Here is a 21,030-nt window from a genome sequence, read left to right as displayed (position 1 = left end):
TTTGTGATCATTACCAAAGCTGAGTTTTCATTAGTGTAGTTAGACCACTGGGAACGGCTTTGATCACAGAAATAAACTCTCTGAAAGGTATTGGAAACTCTTTCAATGTTATAAATTGTTCATATGTGAGAATATTACCCCTGTTGTCGAAAACATCAAGAACAAAGTCAATATTCCTCTCATGCCAGCTGGGGTAGAACAATGAAACGTATTCCTTATAAATCTGAGGCCTTTTTCTAAAGCTCCGATGTGAAGAGCACTGACGTCATGATTATACCTCTTTTACCGAGTTTCCGGTTGTTTCCAGTCAAGTCAGAGTACGTTCTCTGCCATTTTACTTCCCCATTCTGCTGTAATATTTATTAACACAAACATATTTTAAAAACCGTTCTCAAATTAGCAACGCACCTTTTTTTTTTTTTTACATATTCACACACATTATGAGAAATGTACATTGTGGTCATTACCACTATCAAACGCTAGATGTCCCGACATGACCGTCCGATCTGCTAAATCCTCCAGACATCACTGTCCTAGTAGGCCAATGTAACCGGAAAATATAACTACACTCGGGGTGAAGCGCGGAACGATAACATTTTAGTGCTGATTTTGTGCATAAATGACCAAGTTTCAGATCTTTGTAAAATGTTATACGTTACTAAGCGTGTGAGTTGAAATAGCCGAATAGTGGTCATTTATTTTTTAGTTTACCATGATTTCATAACACCAGTGTGTCAGACTGGGCCTCCACGCGGGTGTTGATTTTTATTTTATCCCAAAGCTAGTTGCTAGCTAGTGAATAATCGGCTAACAAAAGTTTTATCAAAATATTAGCCTGTTGTTAAAAGAAGATGTCAGGCTTTAATTTCGGGTCTGGATCCACGAACACTGGCGGAGGATTTTCGTTTGGAGGCACTGCCAGGTAAGAAGTGTTGTCCACGGCTCACGTAAATTAGCTTATTTATCTCGGGCATGTTGACTCAGCGCGGTTAACTTACCCGGCATGGATTGTTACCAACTGGCTAACTAGGTAGTTAACTAACGTTAGTTATCCAGTAGTAATCGTAATAAACCCCACTGTGAAAATTGTGACGTTAAGTAGTTACCTGGCTATATTAGATTAAAGGAGCATAACGTTACTACTTAGTCCAAGGACCTTCCTTAGCTACGTGCTGAAGGTACATGCAGAATTGTCTCTGGAGTGGATGGAGTCATACTTCATCTAAACGCGAGTCGATTCTAGAAACATAAATCCCTGTAGTTTAATATCACATCAATAATTTCACAAATGTAAAATACACACTGTACACTGTTTTAACTGTTGCAGCGACAGTTTTTTTCCAGTGGCATCTGTCTTCCGTTTACACACAGCACAGACGTTGAGAAACGCAGATAGCTAATTAGTACAGGTAGTCCACATTGTCTTCCTAATTCACACAGGTCGTCTGTTTTCCCTAAACAAGCGCTGTAACATGGAAATGTGGCCATGTGGGAATCCTAACCCTATAAAAGGTGTATCACTTTAACCTTTTTTTGTTTTTAGAAAATTATTTCAAGCTGATATGAAAGATAAGGACCTCATGCTTCCAAAACCGTACAGTACCACAAAACACCCCCCTACAGAAGACTCCTTCGTCCAATGACTCATGTGTAATATAATGGACCTGAGAGTCATGATCACCTGCTAACTACCACATGTGTTATGGATGCATCAGCTACTTGTTTCTCTTCTGAACGTGTGTGTTTGCTAGAGAGAGGCTGGGTGATTGTTTGTAATCAGTGTGAGTTTTAGACTTGGGGCTTTGCTGTCATCCAGATATACATTGTTTGTGACAGTGTCATAAAAACTGTAATATATGTAACAGGTGAGGCATATTTGCAAAGTAATGTTTTGTACTTCTCACCTCCCTCTCATTCTCACCCCCTCTCTCTAGTACCCCAGCTGCAGCAGGTACGGGTGGCTTTACTCTGGGTGGAGGTCTGGGTGGTGCAGCCTCCACCACCACCACCTCTTCTCTGGGCCTGGGGGTGTCCCTGTTTGCACAGAAACCTACTGGGGGGTTCTCCTTTAACACTCCTGCCTCAGGTAGGTACACACACACCACACACACACACGTTTTTGCGACTGTTTGTCTCTCTACCTCTGCAGACCTGCCTCCTGCTTGTTGTTTCTTTCACCCACGCACAAAGAAATGCACAGGCATCACATAGATGTAGGTGATTATTGTAGTTATGGAGTGGTGTTCTTGTTTCGCTACGGGTGCTGCTGCACCCACTAAAGGCCGTACGTTAGGAAAATGTTCTGTCAACGTAGGCTACACATCGGTCATGACGTCCACGTCTACCATTGGCTGATCCCAATTTGAGCCTTAGCATGACAAACCAATAGTAGCAGTCTCTGCAGATGAATTCGTTCTCGTTGAAGTCATACGGTTGAATCGACCTTTAACCCAGCTCTTTCCTGGTCTCTCCCAGGTGCCCCAGTAGCCTCTACAGCCCCTACCATGGGCTTTAGTATGGCCTTCAATAAACCTTCTGCCTCGGCCCAACCCTTCTCCCTCACTGCTGCCTCCTCGGCCCCCTCAGGGGCAGGACTGACGCTAGGCTCCGTCCTCACCTCCACCGCTCCACAGCAAGGAGCCACAGGATTTGCTCTCAACCTAGGGGGTGTGGCTGCGAGTACAGCCCCATCCACAGGTCTATCGTTGGGTTCCAGTATGTTCTCTAACATGGCTACTACTGGTTAGTTAACTACATCTATCTGTTCTCTAACATGACTCCTACTGGTTAGTTAACTACATCCATCTGTTCTATAACATGACTCCTACTGGTTAGTTAACTACATCTATCTGTTCTCTAACATGAATCCTACTGGTTAGTTAACTACATCTATCTGTTCTCTAACATGAATCCTACTGGTTAGTTAACTACATCTATCTATCTCAGTGGTTCTTAACCTTGTTGGAGGTACTGACCCCCACCAGTTTCATATGCGCATTCACCGAACCCTTCTTAATTGGAAAAATGGCTCTCTTCACCTTGAATTCAGCGAGCGTTGTGTTCTTGTATTGTCCATCTCCATGCAGCTTAAGGAAGTGTTCTCTTAGTTTTGCCGGTGCTAGACTAGAATTGCTCAACTTGGCATTGCAAATCATGCAGTTAGGACGCTGACTCTCATCACGTTCCGTTATACATGTGAATCCATATTGTACATATTCGTCCAACCACTTTCTTTTTTTGCTCGACATAGTTAGTATGAAGGGATTAAAATATTTAGAAAGAAATCACACGACGTACCATCACGACAGTCACAATTCGACTACTGAGCGCGCCAAATTCCCTGCAGCACAGATAGGCCAAGCGATGTTGCGTGATCACCTGCAGCCAATGATGGCCAAGCGGGGCGTGTCATCACGAATCATATGAGTCGGGTGTGTGTCTTGACCTCCGCCGAACCCCTGAGACTGACTCACCGAACCCCTGGGGTTCGATCGAACCCAGGTTAAGAACCACTGATCTATCTGTTCTCTAACATGACCCCTACTGGTTAGTTAACTACATCTATCTGTTCTCTAACATGGCTACTACTGGTTAGTTAACTACATCTATCTGTTCTCTAACATGACTCCTACTGGTTAGTTAACTACATCTATCTGTTCTCTAACATGAATCCTACTGGTTAGTTAACTACATCTATCCATCTGTTCTCTAACATGAATCCTACTGGTTAGTTAACTACATCCATCTGTTCTCTAACATGACTCCTACTGGTTAGTTAACTACATCCATCTGTTCTCTAACATGACTCCTACTGGTTAGTTAACTACATCTATCTGTTCTCTAACATGAATCCTACTGGTTAGTTAACTACATCCATCTGTTCTCTAACATGACTCCTACTGGTTAGTTAACTACATCTATCTGTTCTCTAACATGAATCCTACTGGTTAGTTAACTACATCTATCTGTTCTCTAACATGACTCTTGGTTAGTTAACTACAACTCTCTGTTCTCTAACATGAATCCTACTGGTTAGTTAACTACATCTATCTGTTCTCTAACATGACCCCTACTGGTTAGTTAACTACAACTATCTGTCTGTTCTCTAACATGACTCCTACTGGTTAGTTAACTACATCCATCTGTTCTCTAACATGACCCCTACTGGTTAGTTAACTACAACTATCTGTCTGTTCTCTAACATGAATCCTACTGGTTAGTTAACTACATCCATCTGTTCTCTAACATGAATCCTACTGGTTAGTTAACTACAACTATCTGTCTGTTCTCTAACATGACTCCTACTGGTTAGTTAACTACATCTATATGTTCTCTAACATGACTCCTACTGGTTAGTTAACTACATCTATATGTTCTCTAACATGACCCCTACTGGTTAGTTAACTACATCTATCTGTTCTCTAACATGAATCCTACTGGTTAGTTAACTACATCTATATGTTCTCTAACATGACTCCTACTGGTTAGTTAACTACATCTATATGTTCTCTAACATGACTCCTACTGGTTAGTTAACTACATCTATATGTTCTCTAACATGACCCCTACTGGTTAGTTAACTACAACTCTCTGTTCTCTAACATGACTCCTACTGGTTAGTTAACTACAACTATCTGTCTGTTCTCTAACATGACTCCTACTGGTTAGTTAACTACAACTATCTGTCTGTTCTCTAACATGACTCCTACTGGTTAGTTAACTACATCTATCTGTCTGTTCTCTAACATGAATCCTACTGGTTAGTTAACTACAACTCTCTGTTCTCTAACATGAATCCTACTGGTTAGTTAACTACATCTATCTGTTCTCTAACATGACCCCTACTGGTTAGTTAACTACATCTATCTGTCTGTTCTCTAACATGAATCCTACTGGTTAGTTAACTACATCCATCTGTTCTCTAACATGAATCCTACTGGTTAGTTAACTACATCCATCTGTTCTCTAACATGAATCCTACTGGTTAGTTAACTACAACTATCTGTCTGTTCTCTAACATGACTCCTACTGGTTAGTTAACTACATCTATATGTTCTCTAACATGACTCCTACTGGTTAGTTAACTACATCTATATGTTCTCTAACATGACCCCTACTGGTTAGTTAACTACATCTATCTGTTCTCTAACATGAATCCTACTGGTTAGTTAACTACATCTATATGTTCTCTAACATGACTCCTACTGGTTAGTTAACTACATCTATATGTTCTCTAACATGACCCCTACTGGTTAGTTAACTACATCTATCTGTTCTCTAACATGAATCCTACTGGTTAGTTAACTACATCTATATGTTCTCTAACATGACTCCTACTGGTTAGTTAACTACATCTATATGTTCTCTAACATGACTCCTACTGGTTAGTTAACTACATCTATATGTTCTCTAACATGACCCCTACTGGTTAGTTAACTACATCTATCTGTTCTCTGACATGAATCCTACTGGTTAGTTAACTACAACTATCTGTCTGTTCTATAACATAACTCCTACTGGTTAGTTAACTACATCTATCTGTTCTCTGACATGAATCCTACTGGTTAGTTAACTACATCTATCTGTTCTCTAACATGACTCCTACTGGTTAGTTAACTACATCTATCTGTTCTCTAACATGAATCCTACTGGTTAGTTAACTACATCTATCTCTTATCTCTCCTTATTTAGAGGTAGTGTATGATCTTGTCAGTTTTTTTCTTTGTGTGTGTGTGTGTGTGTGTGTGTGTGTGTCACACCTTTCTGATGATGTGATAGTCTTAGGTCTGGGCCAGTCCACTCTGGGAGGACTGTTAGCATTAGGGTTGTATGGGAGTAATATATTTGCGAGGTTGTTTCTGTATGTGTGTTTGTGTCATTGGGTTTATTTGTGGTAATTCTTGTGTGTGTGTTTCCAGGTTTGGCCCAGACCACTCTTGGTTCAGGGGGGTTGACGTTAGGTTCCCTAGTCTCTACGTCGACGGCGATCTCAACGGCCCCCAGCCTTGGACTGGGCGGAGTTGACTTCAGCACTTCCTCAGAGAAAAAGAGCGACAAATCATTAGGGGCCAGCCCACAGTAAGTGCTACTTACTGACACCTGTCTGGACCAATAAGATTCCGCGGTGTGACCAATGACTGATTGCAGTTGCTCCATATGGTTGTCATAATGGGTTTCACGCTCTCTCTTTCAGGGACAGTAAAGCGTTGAAAGATGAAAACTTGCCTCCAGTCATCTGTCAGGATGTAGACCATTTCCAGTAAGTGAGGAAGTCGTGCATCGTCATGTGCGTGTGTCTGTGCACATCTCTAGCACTGTCTTTGGTCATGAATATCCATTGTGTTGATGTGTGAGTTTCTACCGTCCTGTAGGAAGTTTGTGAAGGAGCAGAAGCAGGTTCACGAGGAGATCAGCAGGATGTCTTTTAAAGCCATGCTGAAGGTTCAGGATGACATCAAGAGTCTCAAACAGCTGCTGTCTGTCAGCGCCTCGGGACTACAGAGAAACGCCCTGGCTATAGGTCACCTGAAGATGGAGGCTGCGCTGGTACACACACTGAAGTCACATTGTACTTTGAGGAATTCAGGATCAAAACTAAATTGCCCTAAGTGTTGCTGGGCTTGATAGTGGGGGTCTCTCTCTCTGTGTGTGTGCGTGTGTAGGAGTTGAAGAATGCAGACATAGCTCTACGGACTCAGAAGACTCCCCCTGGACTCCAACATGAAAACACAGCTCCCTATGAGTGAGTAGTCCCATCATTGTTACACCCCCCTGAACTTACCTTATCACGTTTTCCTTTAGAACCACGTAGATTCATGTACTGCATTTTATCCCTAATAAGTTCAATCCTGTCTCTCTCTTCTGTCATTCTCTCTTTCTGTGTCTCTCTGTCTCTCTCTAGTTATTTCCGGTGTTTAGTGGATCAGTTTGAGGTCCAGCTGCAGCAGTACAGACAGCAGATAGAGGAGCTGGAGAATCACCTCTCTACACAGGGCAGTGGACCACACATCACACCACAGGGTGAGAATCACCTCTCTACACAGGGCAGTGGATCACACATCACACCACAGGGTGAGAATCACCTCTCTACACAGGGCAGTGGACCACACATCACACCACAGGGTGAGAATCACCTCTCTACACAGGGCAGTGGATCACACATCACACCACAGGGTGAGAATCACCTCTCTACACAGGGCAGTGGATCACACATCACACCACAGGGTGAGAATCACCTCTCTACACAGGGCAGTGGACCACACATCACACCACAGGGTGAGAATCACCTCTCTACACAGGGCAGTGGATCACACATCACACCACAGGGTGAGAATCACCTCTCTACACAGGGCAGTGGATCACACATCACACCACAGGGTGAGAATCACCTCTCTACACAGGGCAGTGGATCACACATCACACCACAGGGTGAGAATCACCTCTCTACACAGGGCAGTGGATCACACATCACACCACAGGGTGAGAATCACCTCTCTACACAGGGCAGTGGACCACACATCACACCACAGGGTGAGAATCACCTCTCTACACAGGGCAGTGGATCACACATCACACCACAGGGTGAGAATCACCTCTCTACACAGGGCAGTGGATCACACATCACACCACAGGACTCCTGACTTCATACTCTGTTTGTTGTGTTTCTCTCTTCATACTGCGTGTGTAGATCTGTCTCTGGCCATGCAGAAGTTGTACCAGACGTTTGTTTGTCTGGCTGCTCAGCTCCAGTCAGTACACGAGAACGTCAAGGTAAGTCCTACAGACCGCTAGCAACATCACCTTGACCAATCACCAAGAGCTATAAATAAAGTATTTAGAATGAAGGGATTGAGGTTCTTCCTCTGTGGTAGATCCTGAAGCAGCAGTACCTGGGATACCGACGGGCCTTCCTGGAGGACTCCACGGATGTTTTCGAGTCCAAGCGGGCGGCCAGTAAGAAGTGGAAGAGCGCCACACGCATCACAATCGGCCCCGCCCCGTTCGGCAGTGTCCCTAACGCAGCAGCAGTCGCCATGGCAGCCACGCTGAGCCAGCAGCAGCCCGGCCCAGGTGTGAACTCCGCCTTCAAGTTCTAGAACCCTGACCCTTCATATTTGACCTTTCACCTTACCAACCCCTCAGTCTGACAGAGGGGTGGAGTGAGAAAGAGGAGAATGAAAAGCAATGTAGCCAGTGCCAAACTTTCTGTTTAGTTTCTTTTCTTTCTCTGGAAAGGGGGAGAGCTGGAGGATTGGAGGAAGAAAATGCGAAAGTAGCATAGCAAGTGCCAAACCCTTTTCAGTCATTTTTTCCCCCTGTGGTTTGGTGCTATATGTGTCAGAAGTTACCAGAAGTGTCTCTAGCGGGCTGTTTGTTGAAACCGCCTGTCCATAAACCTAGCAACGATTATTCATCAGGTAGTCTAGCGGTTAGAGCGTTGGGCCAGGAACTGAAAGGTCGCTAGTTGAAATCTGACCCTACTTGATAATGGCATTCCCTGGCTGTGACTCTACTCTGAGGGTGTCTCAGGGAGAGTTGGGATATGCAAAAAACACATTTCCAATTCTGTGTATGTGTGAAATAGAACAAACCTAAGCATCCACCAAACAATTATTATATTCAGATGGCTATGCTTTTCTTCTCTCTCTCTCTCTATATATATATCTATCTATCTATCTATATACTCTCTCGATATCTCTCTCTCTCTCTCTCTCTCTCTCTCTCTCTCTCTCTCTCTCTATATCTATCTATCTATATACTCTCTCGATATCTCTCTCTCTCTCTCTCTCTCTCTCTCTATATCTATCTATCTATATCTCTATATCTAAAAGAGAAGCACTTAACATGATCCCTGTAAGGCTTCTTCCTCTACTGGAAACAAGGAGGGATGGGACCTAAAATGAAGGATGAATAAAGAAGTGTAGAGTGGTCAGATTACTGGACTCACTCGGTGTTCATTCACAGCTCTCAGATCTGTCCCAGACAGACTCTAGACTACAACCCCTTCAATAATTGAACCTGGAGGCTGAATGTCTTTAGGTTCAGTCTCTATTTGAATATAGTTTTAATGAAGGTGCTTTGTTGTGAAGCTGAATTAGTTTGGTTTTATTGAGAATAACATATCGTAGTATGTGGTGCTGCCAAGTGAGTATTCTGGTATCCATTAGGTGTCAAATGGGTTTAGTTCCAAAACTGAGCCTCAACTTTTTTTTGGGGGGGGGGAATTGTACAAACTGTTTTAGATGAGGACCATGGTATGTGTGTGTGCGTGTGCCTTGATGCACACTTAAAAGTTAGACCGACAGTGTATAGCACTTGTCTGTCTCATTCCACGGAGGGCCGAGTGTCTGCAGGTTTTCACTCCTCCCTTGTTCTTTGAGGAATTAAGGTCACTGATTTAGTAAGGAACTCCCCTCACCTGGTTGCCTAGGTCACTGATTTAGTAAGGAACTCCCCTCACCTGGTTGTCTAGGTCACTGATTTAGTAAGGAACTCTCCTCACCTGGTTGCCTAGGTCACTGATTTAGTAAGGAACTCCCCTCACCTGGTTGTCTAGGTCACTGATTTAGTAAGGAACTCCCCTCACCTGGTTGCCTAGGTCACTGATTTAGTAAGGAACTGCCCTCACCTGGTTGCCTAGGTCACTGATTTAGTAAGGAACTCTCCTCACCTGGTTGCCTAGGTCACTGATTTAGTAAGGAACTCCCCTCACCTGGTTGTCTAGGTCACTGATTTAGTAAGGAACTCCCCTCACCTGGTTGTCTAGGTCACTGATTTAGTAAGGAACTCCCCTCACCTGGTTGCCTAGGTCACTGATTTAGTAAGGAACTCCCCTCACCTGGTTGTCTAGGTCACTGATTTAGTAAGGAACTCCCCTCACCTGGTTGCCTAGGTCACTGATTTAGTAAGGAACTCCCCTCACCTGGTTGTCTAGGTCACTGATTTAGTAAGGAACTCCCCTCACCTGGTTGTCTAAGGCACTGATTTAGTAAGGAACTCCCCTCACCTGGTTGTCTAGGTCACTGATTTAGTAAGGAACTCCCCTCACCTGGTTGTCTAGGTCACTGATTTTGTAAGGAACTCTCCTCACCTGGTTGTCTAGGTCACTGATTTAGTAAGGAACTCCCCTCACCTGGTTGTCTAGGTCACTGATTTAGTAAGGAACTCCCCTCACCTGGTTGTCTAGGTCACTGATTTTGTAAGGAACTCTCCTCACCTGGTTGTCTAGGTCACTGATTTAGTAAGGAACTCTCCTCACCTGGTTGCCTAGGTCACTGATTTAGTAAGGAACTCCCCTCACCTGGTTGTCTAGGTCACTGATTTAGTAAGGAATTCCCCTCACCTGGTTGCCTAGGTCACTGATTTAGTAAGGAACTCTCCTCACCTGGTTGCCTAGGTCACTGATTTAGTAAGGAACTCTCCTCACCTGGTTGTCTAGGTCACTGATTTAGTAAGGAACTCCCCTCACCTGGTTGCCTAGGTCACTGATTTAGTAAGGAACTCTCCTCACCTGGTTGCCTAGGTCACTGATTTAGTAAGGAACTCCCCTCACCTGGTTGTCTAGGTCACTGATTTAGTAAGGAACTCCCCTCACCTGGTTGCCTAGGTCACTGATTTAGTAAGGAACTCCCCTCACCTGGTTGTCTAGGTCACTGATTTAGTAAGGAACTCCCCTCACCTGGTTGCCTAGGTCACTGATTTAGTAAGGAACTGCCCTCACCTGGTTGCCTAGGTCACTGATTTAGTAAGGAACTGCCCTCACCTGGTTGCCTAGGTCACTGATTTAGTAAGGAACTCCCCTCACCTGGTTGCCTAGGTCACTGATTTAGTAAGGAACTCCCCTCACCTGGTTGTCTAGGTCACTGATTTAGTAAGGAACTCCCCTCACCTGGTTGCCTAGGTCACTGATTTAGTAAGGAACTCCCCTCACCTGGTTGTCTAGGTCACTGATTTAGTAAGGAACTCCCCTCACCTGGTTGCCTAGGTCACTGATTTAGTAAGGAACTGCCCTCACCTGGTTGCCTAGGTCACTGATTTAGTAAGGAACTGCCCTCACCTGGTTGCCTAGGTCACTGATTTAGTAAGGAACTGCCCTCACCTGGTTGCCTAGGTCACTGATTTAGTAAGGAACTCCCCTCACCTGGTTGCCTAGGTCACTGATTTAGTAAGGAACTCCCCTCACCTGGTTGTCTAGGTCACTGATTTAGTAAGGAACTCCCCTCACCTGGTTGTCTAGGTCACTGATTTTGTAAGGAACTCTCCTCACCTGGTTGTCTAGGTCACTGATTTAGTAAGGAACTCCCCTCACCTGGTTGTCTAGGTCACTGATTTAGTAAGGAACTCCCCTCACCTGGTTGTCTAGGTCACTGATTTTGTAAGGAACTCTCCTCACCTGGTTGTCTAGGTCACTGATTTAGTAAGGAACTCTCCTCACCTGGTTGCCTAGGTCACTGATTTAGTAAGGAACTCCCCTCACCTGGTTGTCTAGGTCACTGATTTAGTAAGGAATTCCCCTCACCTGGTTGCCTAGGTCACTGATTTAGTAAGGAACTCTCCTCACCTGGTTGCCTAGGTCACTGATTTAGTAAGGAATTCCCCTCACCTGGTTGTCTAGGTCACTGATTTAGTAAGGAACTCTCCTCACCTGGTTGCCTAGGTCACTGATTTAGTAAGGAACTCTCCTCACCTGGTTGTCTAGGTCACTGATTTAGTAAGGAACTCCCCTCACCTGGTTGCCTAGGTCACTGATTTAGTAAGGAACTCCCCTCACCTGGTTGCCTAGGTCACTGATTTAGTAAGGAACTCCCCTCACCTGGTTGTCTAGGTCACTGATTTAGTAAGGAACTCCCCTCACCTGGTTGCCTAGGTCACTGATTTAGTAAGGAACTGCCCTCACCTGGTTGCCTAGGTCACTGATTTAGTAAGGAACTGCCCTCACCTGGTTGCCTAGGTCACTGATTTAGTAAGGAACTCCCCTCACCTGGTTGCCTAGGTCACTGATTTAGTAAGGAACTGCCCTCACCTGGTTGCCTAGGTCACTGATTTAGTAAGGAACTCCCCTCACCTGGTTGTCTAGGTCACTGATTTAGTAAGGAACTCTCCTCACCTGGTTGTCTAGGTCACTGATTTAGTAAGGAACTCCCCTCACCTGGTTGTCTAGGTCACTGATTTAGTAAGGAACTCCCCTCACCTGGTTGCCTAGGTCACTGATTTAGTAAGGAACTGCCCTCACCTGGTTGCCTAGGTCACTGATTTAGTAAGGAACTGCCCTCACCTGGTTGCCTAGGTCACTGATTTAGTAAGGAACTCCCCTCACCTGGTTGCCTAGGTCACTGATTTAGTAAGGAACTGCCCTCACCTGGTTGCCTAGGTCACTGATTTAGTAAGGAACTGCCCTCACCTGGTTGCCTAGGTCACTGATTTAGTAAGGAACTGCCCTCACCTGGTTGCCTAGGTCACTGATTTAGTAAGGAACTCCCCTCACCTGGTTGCCTAGGTCACTGATTTAGTAAGGAACTGCCCTCACCTGGTTGCCTAGGTCACTGATTTAGTAAGGAACTCCCCTCACCTGGTTGTCTAGGTCACTGATTTAGTAAGGAACTCCCCTCACCTGGTTGCCTAGGTCACTGATTTAGTAAGGAACTCCCCTCACCTGGTTGTCTAGGTCACTGATTTAGTAAGGAACTCCCCTCACCTGGTTGCCTAGGTCACTGATTTAGTAAGGAACTCTCCTCACCTGGTTGTCTAGGTCTTAATTGAAAGGAAGGAAAAAGCATGCGACACTAGGACATCCATGGAATGACTTTGATACCCCTGGTGTATAGCAGGGGTATTCAACTCTTACCCTACGAGGTCCAGAGCCTGCAGGTTTTCTGTTCTGCCTGATAGTTAATTGACCTGGTGTCCCAGGTCTAAATCAGTCCCTGATTAGAGGGCAACAATGAAACAAGGCAGTGGAACTGGCTTGAAGGTCCAGAGTGTAGTTTGAGGGGTGTATAGCCTAGTGTTACGAACAGCAGTGGTTCCCAACTCCGTTCCTTCAGTACCCCCAACAGTACGCTTTTGTTGTAGCCCTGGACACCAGATTTTACTGGTCAAGGGCTTGATGATTAGTTGACAGGTAGAATCTGGTGTGCTTGTCCGGGGCCATAACAAAAATATGTACTGTTGGGGGTACTGGAGTGGGGGAACACTGACTTACTCTACAGGTCATGCAGAAGAGGTTGTTTTGTGAGTTTAATTTCAGTTAAAGAAATGAATCCCTTTTTGTAACCATGGCAGCTTCTTAAGTTACCATGGAGTTGTCACGGCAATAATAGCAGGCTCTGGTTACTAAAGTGGCCAGGTGTCTGTATGACTTTATTTGCATTGTAGATAGAACATTGACTGACTGCCATAGCTGGTAATGATCATTGTAAAGTCTAAAGCAGGGGTTCCCAACCAGGGGTACTAGGACTCCTGGGGTACTTGGCCGATCCACAGGGCTACTGGAGAAGACTCACGAGACCATAGGGTTACTGGTAAAATGCGTGAGGGGGTACTTCAGGGGTACTAGGACTCCTGGGGTACTTGGCCTATCCACAGGGCTACTGGAGAAGACTCACGAGACCATAGGGTTACTGGTAAAATGCGTGAGGGGGTACTTCAGGGAGTACTAGGACTCCTGGGGTACTTCAGGGGGTATTAGGACTCCTGGGGTACTTCAGGGGGTACTTCAGGGGGTACTCCGGGCAGAACACAATTCAGTTGGTGGTAAAGTACCCCAAAAAGGTTGGGAACCACCGTTCTAAGTGTCAAATTCATTCCACGAAGGGCCGAGTGTCGGGGTTTTCACTCCTCCCTTGTACTTGACTGATGAATTAAGGTCCCTGATTAGTAAGGCACTCCTCTCTCCTGGTTGTCTGGGTTTTCATTGAAAGGAAAAAAACAAAAAGCCCCAGACACTAGACCCTCCATGGAATGAGTTTGACACCCCTGGTCTAAATACACACACTTCCACCTGACAGTCCATCCAACTTTGAATTTATCACTGTGCGTTCTACATAAACCTTTTGAAATAATGATTGTGATTTAACAGTATTTCCTACACACACTACTTAACACTGGCGGGTGGTCTACCATGCAGGCCTAGCTGGCTCCAGGAAAGAGATAGCAGAGGGGCTGATGACCTTCTGTACGGAACGAACCTAGTTTCCTTTAGTTTCATTATCTATTCTATTCAATAGAAGGGCTTCAGTATTACATCACTCACTAGTTTATCAAGGGAGAGACCGTGATCTTGCTGCTCGTATCGACTGCTTGGGGAAGGCCAGGGGAACATTGGTGCCAAGAATCAGTATTTTTCTGTATTCTGAGTGACAATTTGTGCTCTGAGATAATCAACTGCTGCTCTGGACTGACCTGTCTGTCCACCCTCACGCTAACCTTCCAGAATCACACTGGAATATTCTAGAATGAGTAGATAATGTGGAACTGGAACTCTGATTGGTTCTGGAACTCATAGGGCTGCTGCAGATGGCAGACTCCTGTTAGTATAAGAGTGATGGCTAACAGGACTATGATGAATCTTGGGCCTTTTTGAGGGCTTCGATGAGATCAGAAGACTGGTAGTGGTTGGACTGACTGGCTGAGACAGTCCCTCCACTCAGTTTACGGACTCAGGGCTAGCTACACAGAGCCAGGGAGCTGCTCTGGGATGTAGTATGTACAACACTGATGTTATTGGCTGGGGAGGTGTAGTTTCCCTACTAGATCAGTTTACCAACACAGATGGCAATACTGGGGCCTGTTCTGTTGGGTTTGGCATATTTTATTTATATACATGCATACAGTTGAAGTCGAGAGTTTACACACACTTAGGTTGGAGTCATTAAAACTTGTTTTTCAACCACTCTTGTTTCTTGTTAACAAATTTCTTGTTCTGTCTCCCAGAGATTAACTTACTTTGTTGTGAAAAGTGCAAATCAATCCCAGAACAACAGCAAAGGACCTTGTGAAGATGCTGGAGGAAACGGGTACAAAAGTATCTAAACGAGTCCTATATGAACATAACCTGAAAGGCCACTGCTCCAAAACCGCCATAGAAAAGCAAGACTACAGTTTGCAACTGCACATGGGGAAAAAGATCGTACTTTTTGGAGAAATGTCCTCTGGTCCGATGAAACAAAAATATAACTGATTGGCCATAATAACCATTGTTATGTTTGGAGGAAAAAGGGTGAGGTTTGCAAGCCGAAAAACACCATCCCAACTGTGAAGCACAGGGGTGGCAGCATCATGTTGTGGGGCTGCTTTGCTGCAGGAGGGACTGGTGCACTTCACAAAATAGACGGCATCATAAGGCAGGAAAATGATGTGGATGTATTGAAGCAACATCTCAAGACATCAGTCAGGAAGTTAAAGCTTGCGTGGGTCTTCCGAATGGACAATGACCCAGAGCATACTTCCAAAGTTGTGGCAAAATGGCTTAAGGACAACAAAGTCAAGGTATTGGAGTGGCCATCACAAAAATTTGTGGGCAGAACTGAAAAAAGTGTGCGAGCAAGGAGGCCTACAAACCTGACTCAGTTACACCAGCTCTGTCAGGAGGAATGGGCCAAAATTCACCCAACTTATTGTGGGAAGCTTGTGGAAGGTTACTCGAAACGTTTGACCCAGTTAAACAATTTAAAGGCAATGCTACCAAATACTAATTGAGTGCATGTAAACTTCTGACCCACTGGGAATGTGAAGAAAGAAATAAAGGCTGAAATAAATCATTCTCTACTATTATTCTGGCATTTCACATTCTTAAAATAAAGTGGTGATCCTAACTGACCTAAAACAGGGAATTTTTACTAGGATTAAATGTCAGGAATTGTGAAACTGAGTTTAAATGTATTTGGCTAAGGTGTATGTAAACCTCTGACTTAAAGTGTGTGTGTGTGTGTGCAAGTGCAATAAGGCCCGAGGGAGTGTGGTATATGGCCAATGTACCACGACTAAGGGACGCAACCTGGAGTGCCTGGATACAGCCCTTAGCCGTGGTATATTGGCCATATACCACAAACCCCCGAGGTGCCTTATTGCTATTATAAACTGCTTACCAATGTAATTAGAGCAGTAAAAATAACGGTTTTGTCATACCCGTGGTATATGGTCTGATACACCACGGCTGTCAGCCAATCAGCATTCAGTGCACAAACCAGCCAGTTTATATTTATATATAAAACCAATGCTTGTTGTTGTTGATGCATATATCTGACACTAAATAATATTGTGTGCCTTTTAAAACGTGACATATATTAATAATTATTTGCGCTGTATTTTTTCATGGCACATGCTAGTTCCTTCACTCTTGGAATCTTGAACCGTTTTGGAGAACTCAAATACAGCGATAGCAGTTAGGAATTAACAATCGGTTGTGTCCTTTAACTGTTTGTCTCTTTTATGTAAATGGAATTGCTTTCATTTGACAATAAATCCGTTTTTAAAGGAGCGACCTTGTCTTTGTTTCTTTTTGACTGGTAAACCACTCATTTTAGAAATCCAATTGGATTTAAGAGAATTAACTAATACTATAGCGGAGGCTGCAACTCTAAAATCCAATTTGAGAACCGCTAAAAAGAAACAAGACTGGTGCCCTGAGATTGAGTGAAGGTCCTAGCTGCCATGTTTCTACCAACATCTACTTTAGGGCAATTCCATGATGAGTGATGCTGAGACTCTGATTTTTCCAAAATGGATGTCAAACAAAAACCAATGATTGCAAAGTTCAACAAACCATACAACTCTATGCACAAGGACAATTTAACAACTTCCACCATCTACACTGTTCTTCAAGTACAGTGCATTTGGAAAGTATTCAGACCCCTTGACTTTTTCCACATTTTGTTACGTTACAGCCTTTTTCTAAAATGTATTAAATTGTTTCCCCCCTCATTAATCTATACACAATACCCCATAATGACAAAGAAAAAAACAGATTTAAATAAAAATGTTTGCAAATTTTATTTAAAAAATACAAAACTGAAATATCACATTTACATAAGTATTCAGACCATTGACTCAGCACTTTTTACTTAGTTTCTCCCATTCTTCTCTGCAGATCCTCTCAAGCTCTGTCAGGTTGAATGGGGAGCGTCGTTGCACAGCTATTTTCAGGTCTCTCCAGAGATGTTCAATCGGGTTCAAGTCCGGGCTCTGGCTGGGCCACTCAAGGACGTCCCGAAGCCACCCCTGCATTGTCTTGTCTGTGTGCTTAGGGTCATTGTCCTGTTGGAAGGTAAACCTTCACCCCAGTCATAGGTCCTGAGTGTTGTGGAGAAGGTTTTCATTAAGGATCTCTCAGTACTTTGCTCCGTTCATCTTTGCCTCGATCTTGATTAGTCTCCCAGTCCTTGTCGCTGAAAAACATCCCCAAAGCATGATGCTGCCACCACAATGCTTCACCGTAGGGATGGTGCCAGGTTTCCTCCAGATTTGACGGTTTGTATTTAGGCCAAACAGTTCAATCTTGATTTTATCAGACCAGAGAATCTTATTTCAAGTGGGCTGTCATGTGCCTTTTCCTGAAGAGTGACTTCCCTCTGGCCACTCTACCATACAGACCTGATTGGTGGAGTGCTGCAGAGATGGTTGTCTTTCTGGAAGGTTCTCCCATCTCCACAGAGGAACTCTAGAGCTCTGTCAGAGTCACCTCCATGACCAAGGCCCTTCTCCCCTGATTGCTCAGTTTGGCCGGGCGGCCAGCTCTATGAAGTCTTGGTGGTTCCAAACTTCTTCCATTTAAGAATGATGGAGGCCACTGTTTTCTCGGGGACCTTCAATGCTGCAGAAATGTTTGGTAGCCTTCCCCAGATCTGTGCCTCGACACAATCCTGTCTCGGAGCTCTATAGACAATTCCTTTGACCTCATGGCCTGGTTTTTGCTCAGACATGCACTGTCAACTGTGGGACCTTATATAGACAGACAGGTGTGTGTGCTTTTCCATATCATTCCAGATCATCTCAGTTTTGAGTCTCGTAGCAAAGGGTCTGAATACTTATGTAAATAAGGTATTTCTTTGTTTTTATTTTAAATACATTTGCAAAAATGTCTGAACCTGTTTTTGCTTTGTCATTATGGGGTAATGTATGGGGTAATATGTGTAGATTGAGGGGAGAAAAACAGAATCCATTTTAGAATAAGGCTGTAACAATATGGAAAAAGGGAAGGGTTCTGAATAATTTCCGAATGCACTGTCAATGCGTTTTTGTGAAATGTTTAGTGGAAACTGTTAAAAGTGGTCCTCGTGCATAGAGTTGTATGGTTTAACTTTGCAATCATTGTTTTCTGTTTGACATCCATTTAGAAAAATCTGAGTCTCAGCATCACTCTGTTACCGTGGAATTGCCATTTACCATTTGATCTGTGAAAATCAACCCACAGTCTCATAGTTCCATTATCACTAATAAGCAGCCTATCAGTAGTCATTAGGTATATCAAGGGGAACAACTTAGATGTGGCCATAAGGTTAGTGTTGGGAGGGGAGTCTGAGAAGACTACTGTAGTCTAATGCAATATAGAACCACTGATCCACAGGGTCCTGAGATGTTACTCTGTTCACACTCTTGGACTCACACACACATACCACCACTGAACGTTGCAGAGGAGAGGGGGGAACTTGACTTCAGTAACAGACAAACAGACTGTAGTCCAGAGGAGTAAGCTATGTTCTCTCTGTCTGTCTCAGGGAGACAGGTGCCCCTGGGGTCTGGCTTGGGAAACCCCTTTGCCTCAGGAGTGGGCTCTAGCACAGGCTCATCAGGCCTTGGAGGTAGTACCTGTCTTTTTACATTAGTCTGTCTTATCCCCATCCATCTACCGCTCTTCCTCCTACTTTTTACTATCCCCCTCTTTCTCACTCTTTTTATCTCTCTAACTTCTTCTGTTCCTTACCCTCTGTTCCTCACCCTCTCATCCTCTCGTCCTCCCCCTCTTGTGTAAGACAGGTGGCAGTATTAGGGAATGTATCTGAGTTTTTAAGCTCTTCACTATCTAGGGTTGAAACAATAGTCTGCCTGTAGCAGGGGTATGGTGTGGGTCTCTATGCTTTACTCTGTTCATTGGATACCAGCTGCTCTTTCCTCCTTGGTCTACTCTCAGTATGCCTTGTTTGGATACCAGCTGCTCTTTTCTCATTGGTCTAATCGTCAGTATACCCTGTTTGGATACCAGCTGCTCTTTCTTCATTGGTCTACTATCCGTATACCCTGTTTGGATACCAGCTGCTCTTTCCTCATTGGTCTACTCTCAGTATACCCTGTTTGGATACCAGCTGCTCTTTCTTCATTGGTCTACTCTCAGTATACCCTGTTTGGATACCAGCTGCTCTTTCTTCATTGGTCTACTCTCAGTATACCTTGTTTGTCAGTGAGCCATTACGGAGGCTTAATTCCCTCTTTTTTTCTCACACGCCCTTGCAGTTTGTGTGTGTGTGTCCGCACCCGTGTCCATTAAGTTATTCTCTCTTCGTCTTGTCATAGCAGTATAGTTAGTGTGTCTGTGTGTCCAGGAAGCTAAGCTCTCTCTCTGTATGTCATGTCGTAGTAGCATAGTTAGCATAGAGTGTGTGTCCAGGAAGCTCTCTCTCTCTTTCTCTCTCTCTCTCTGTGTCTCTCTGTCATGTCGTAGTAGCATAGTTAGCATAGAGTGTGTGTCCAGGAAGCTCTCTCTCCCTCTCTCTCTCTCTCTCTCTCTCTCTCTCTCTCTCTCTCTCTCTCTCTCTCTCTCTGTCTCTCTGTCATGTCGTAGCAGCATAGAGTGTGTGTCCAGGAAGCTAAGCTCTCCGTCTGTCATGTCGTAGCAGCATAGAGTGTGTGTCCAGGAAGCTAAGCTCTCCGTCTGTCATGTCGTAGTAGCATAGAGTGTGTGTCCAGGAAGCTAAGCTCTCCGTCTGTCATGTCGTAGCAGCATAGAGTGTGTGTCCAGGAAGCTAAGCTCTCCGTCTGTCATGTCGTAGTAGCATAGAGTGTGTGTCCAGGAAGCTAAGCTCTCCGTCTGTCATGTCGTAGCAGCATAGTTAGTGAATGTCTTACTAAAGCTTGGCTCCCTCTCTCTCTCCTGCAGTATTTGGTGGGGGTCCAGGTTTCGGGGGGGTTGCGACGGGGGGCTCATTTGGTTTCTCCTCCGCCAGCAAGGCCTCGGGAGGGAGCCTGAGCGCAGGTACACACACACTCCTCACCTCATGTCTCAGCAGACACCCTGTGAGCATACTAAATATGAATAACTCATGTTCTTTCTCTTCTTTTCCTCCCCCCTCCCTCAAGGTTTTGGTAGCAGCAGTAGTTCGGGGTTTAACTTCAGTAACCCCGGGCTCAACGCGTCTGCCGGCCTGACGTTTGGCGTGTCCAACCCTACCGCCACGGGCTTCGGCACGGGAGGTCCACTGCTGCAGCTCAAGAAGCCCCCGGTGGGAAACAAGAGGGGCAAGAGATAGTCTCTCCACCGGTGCTCTGAGGGGAAAAGGGAACAGTGGGGTAACAGTTAGGATTTGGGGAGGGAAAGCTGATCCTAGCTCTATGACTTCCAGAACTGTCCGCGTTTGTATAGTGGGTTAAATGGGTCGCAGTTCATCTTCGATGGATTTGGGGAGGGTAAGTTTATTCTAGATCTGTGCCTAAGGGTGACTTCTAGAGCTGTCCATGGGAGGTGGAGACGGGGGTAACAGTCTGTCCCAGATCTCTATTTTTATATCTGTCGGGGAGCATGGGGGGAAGGAGCAGGGTGGGGTGGGGGGGGAGGGGGGAGGGGGGGAGCAGGTGGAGGGGAGGAGCAGGATAAGAATGAGGGGGTTGGGGTAGGAGCAGGATGGGGGAGGAGAGGAGTGTAGGAGCAGGATGGGGGAGAGGAGGGGGTGTAGGAGCAGGATGGGGGAGAGGAGGGGGTGTAGGAGCAGGAGGGAGGGAGGAGGGGGTAGTAGGAGCAGGAGGGAGGGAGGAGGGGGAGTAGTAGGAGCAGGAGGGAGGGAGGAGGGGGGCTAGTAGGAGCAGGAGGGAGGAGGGGGGCTA

At 45.0% G+C, this 21,030-nt stretch overlaps 1 protein-coding gene across 4 annotated transcripts; it reads left to right on the top strand.

The window, feature by feature from the left end:
• Positions 1-346: 346 nt before the first annotated feature.
• On the top strand, positions 347-20,487 carry LOC115195401 (nucleoporin p58/p45). Of its 4 annotated transcripts, XM_029755220.1 has the most exons (13): positions 347-922; positions 1,935-2,086; positions 2,476-2,742; positions 5,919-6,078; positions 6,194-6,259; positions 6,372-6,546; positions 6,663-6,742; positions 6,902-7,020; positions 7,688-7,770; positions 7,872-8,070; positions 18,714-18,797; positions 20,090-20,185; positions 20,290-20,487. In XM_029755220.1, the coding sequence occupies exons 1-13, from the start codon at positions 852-854 to the stop codon at positions 20,457-20,459; spliced, it is 1,722 nt and encodes a 573-aa protein (XP_029611080.1). In that variant the 5' UTR covers positions 347-851; the 3' UTR covers positions 20,460-20,487. The 4 variants fall into 4 exon arrangements, with proteins under 4 accessions (XP_029611080.1, XP_029611082.1, XP_029611081.1 ...); XM_029755222.1 differs by lacking the exon at positions 20,090-20,185 and having other exon boundaries at positions 20,290-20,459; XM_029755221.1 differs by lacking the exon at positions 18,714-18,797 and having other exon boundaries at positions 350-922.
• Positions 20,488-21,030: the final 543 nt, after the last annotated feature.

Source organism: Salmo trutta, chromosome 6 (assembly GCF_901001165.1).
Source record: "Salmo trutta chromosome 6, fSalTru1.1, whole genome shotgun sequence".
In the NCBI taxonomy this organism is placed as follows: domain Eukaryota; kingdom Metazoa; phylum Chordata; class Actinopteri; order Salmoniformes; family Salmonidae; genus Salmo; species Salmo trutta.
The sequence above is the reverse complement of the archived record's forward strand: the minus strand, read 5'-3'. Positions and strand labels throughout refer to the sequence as shown.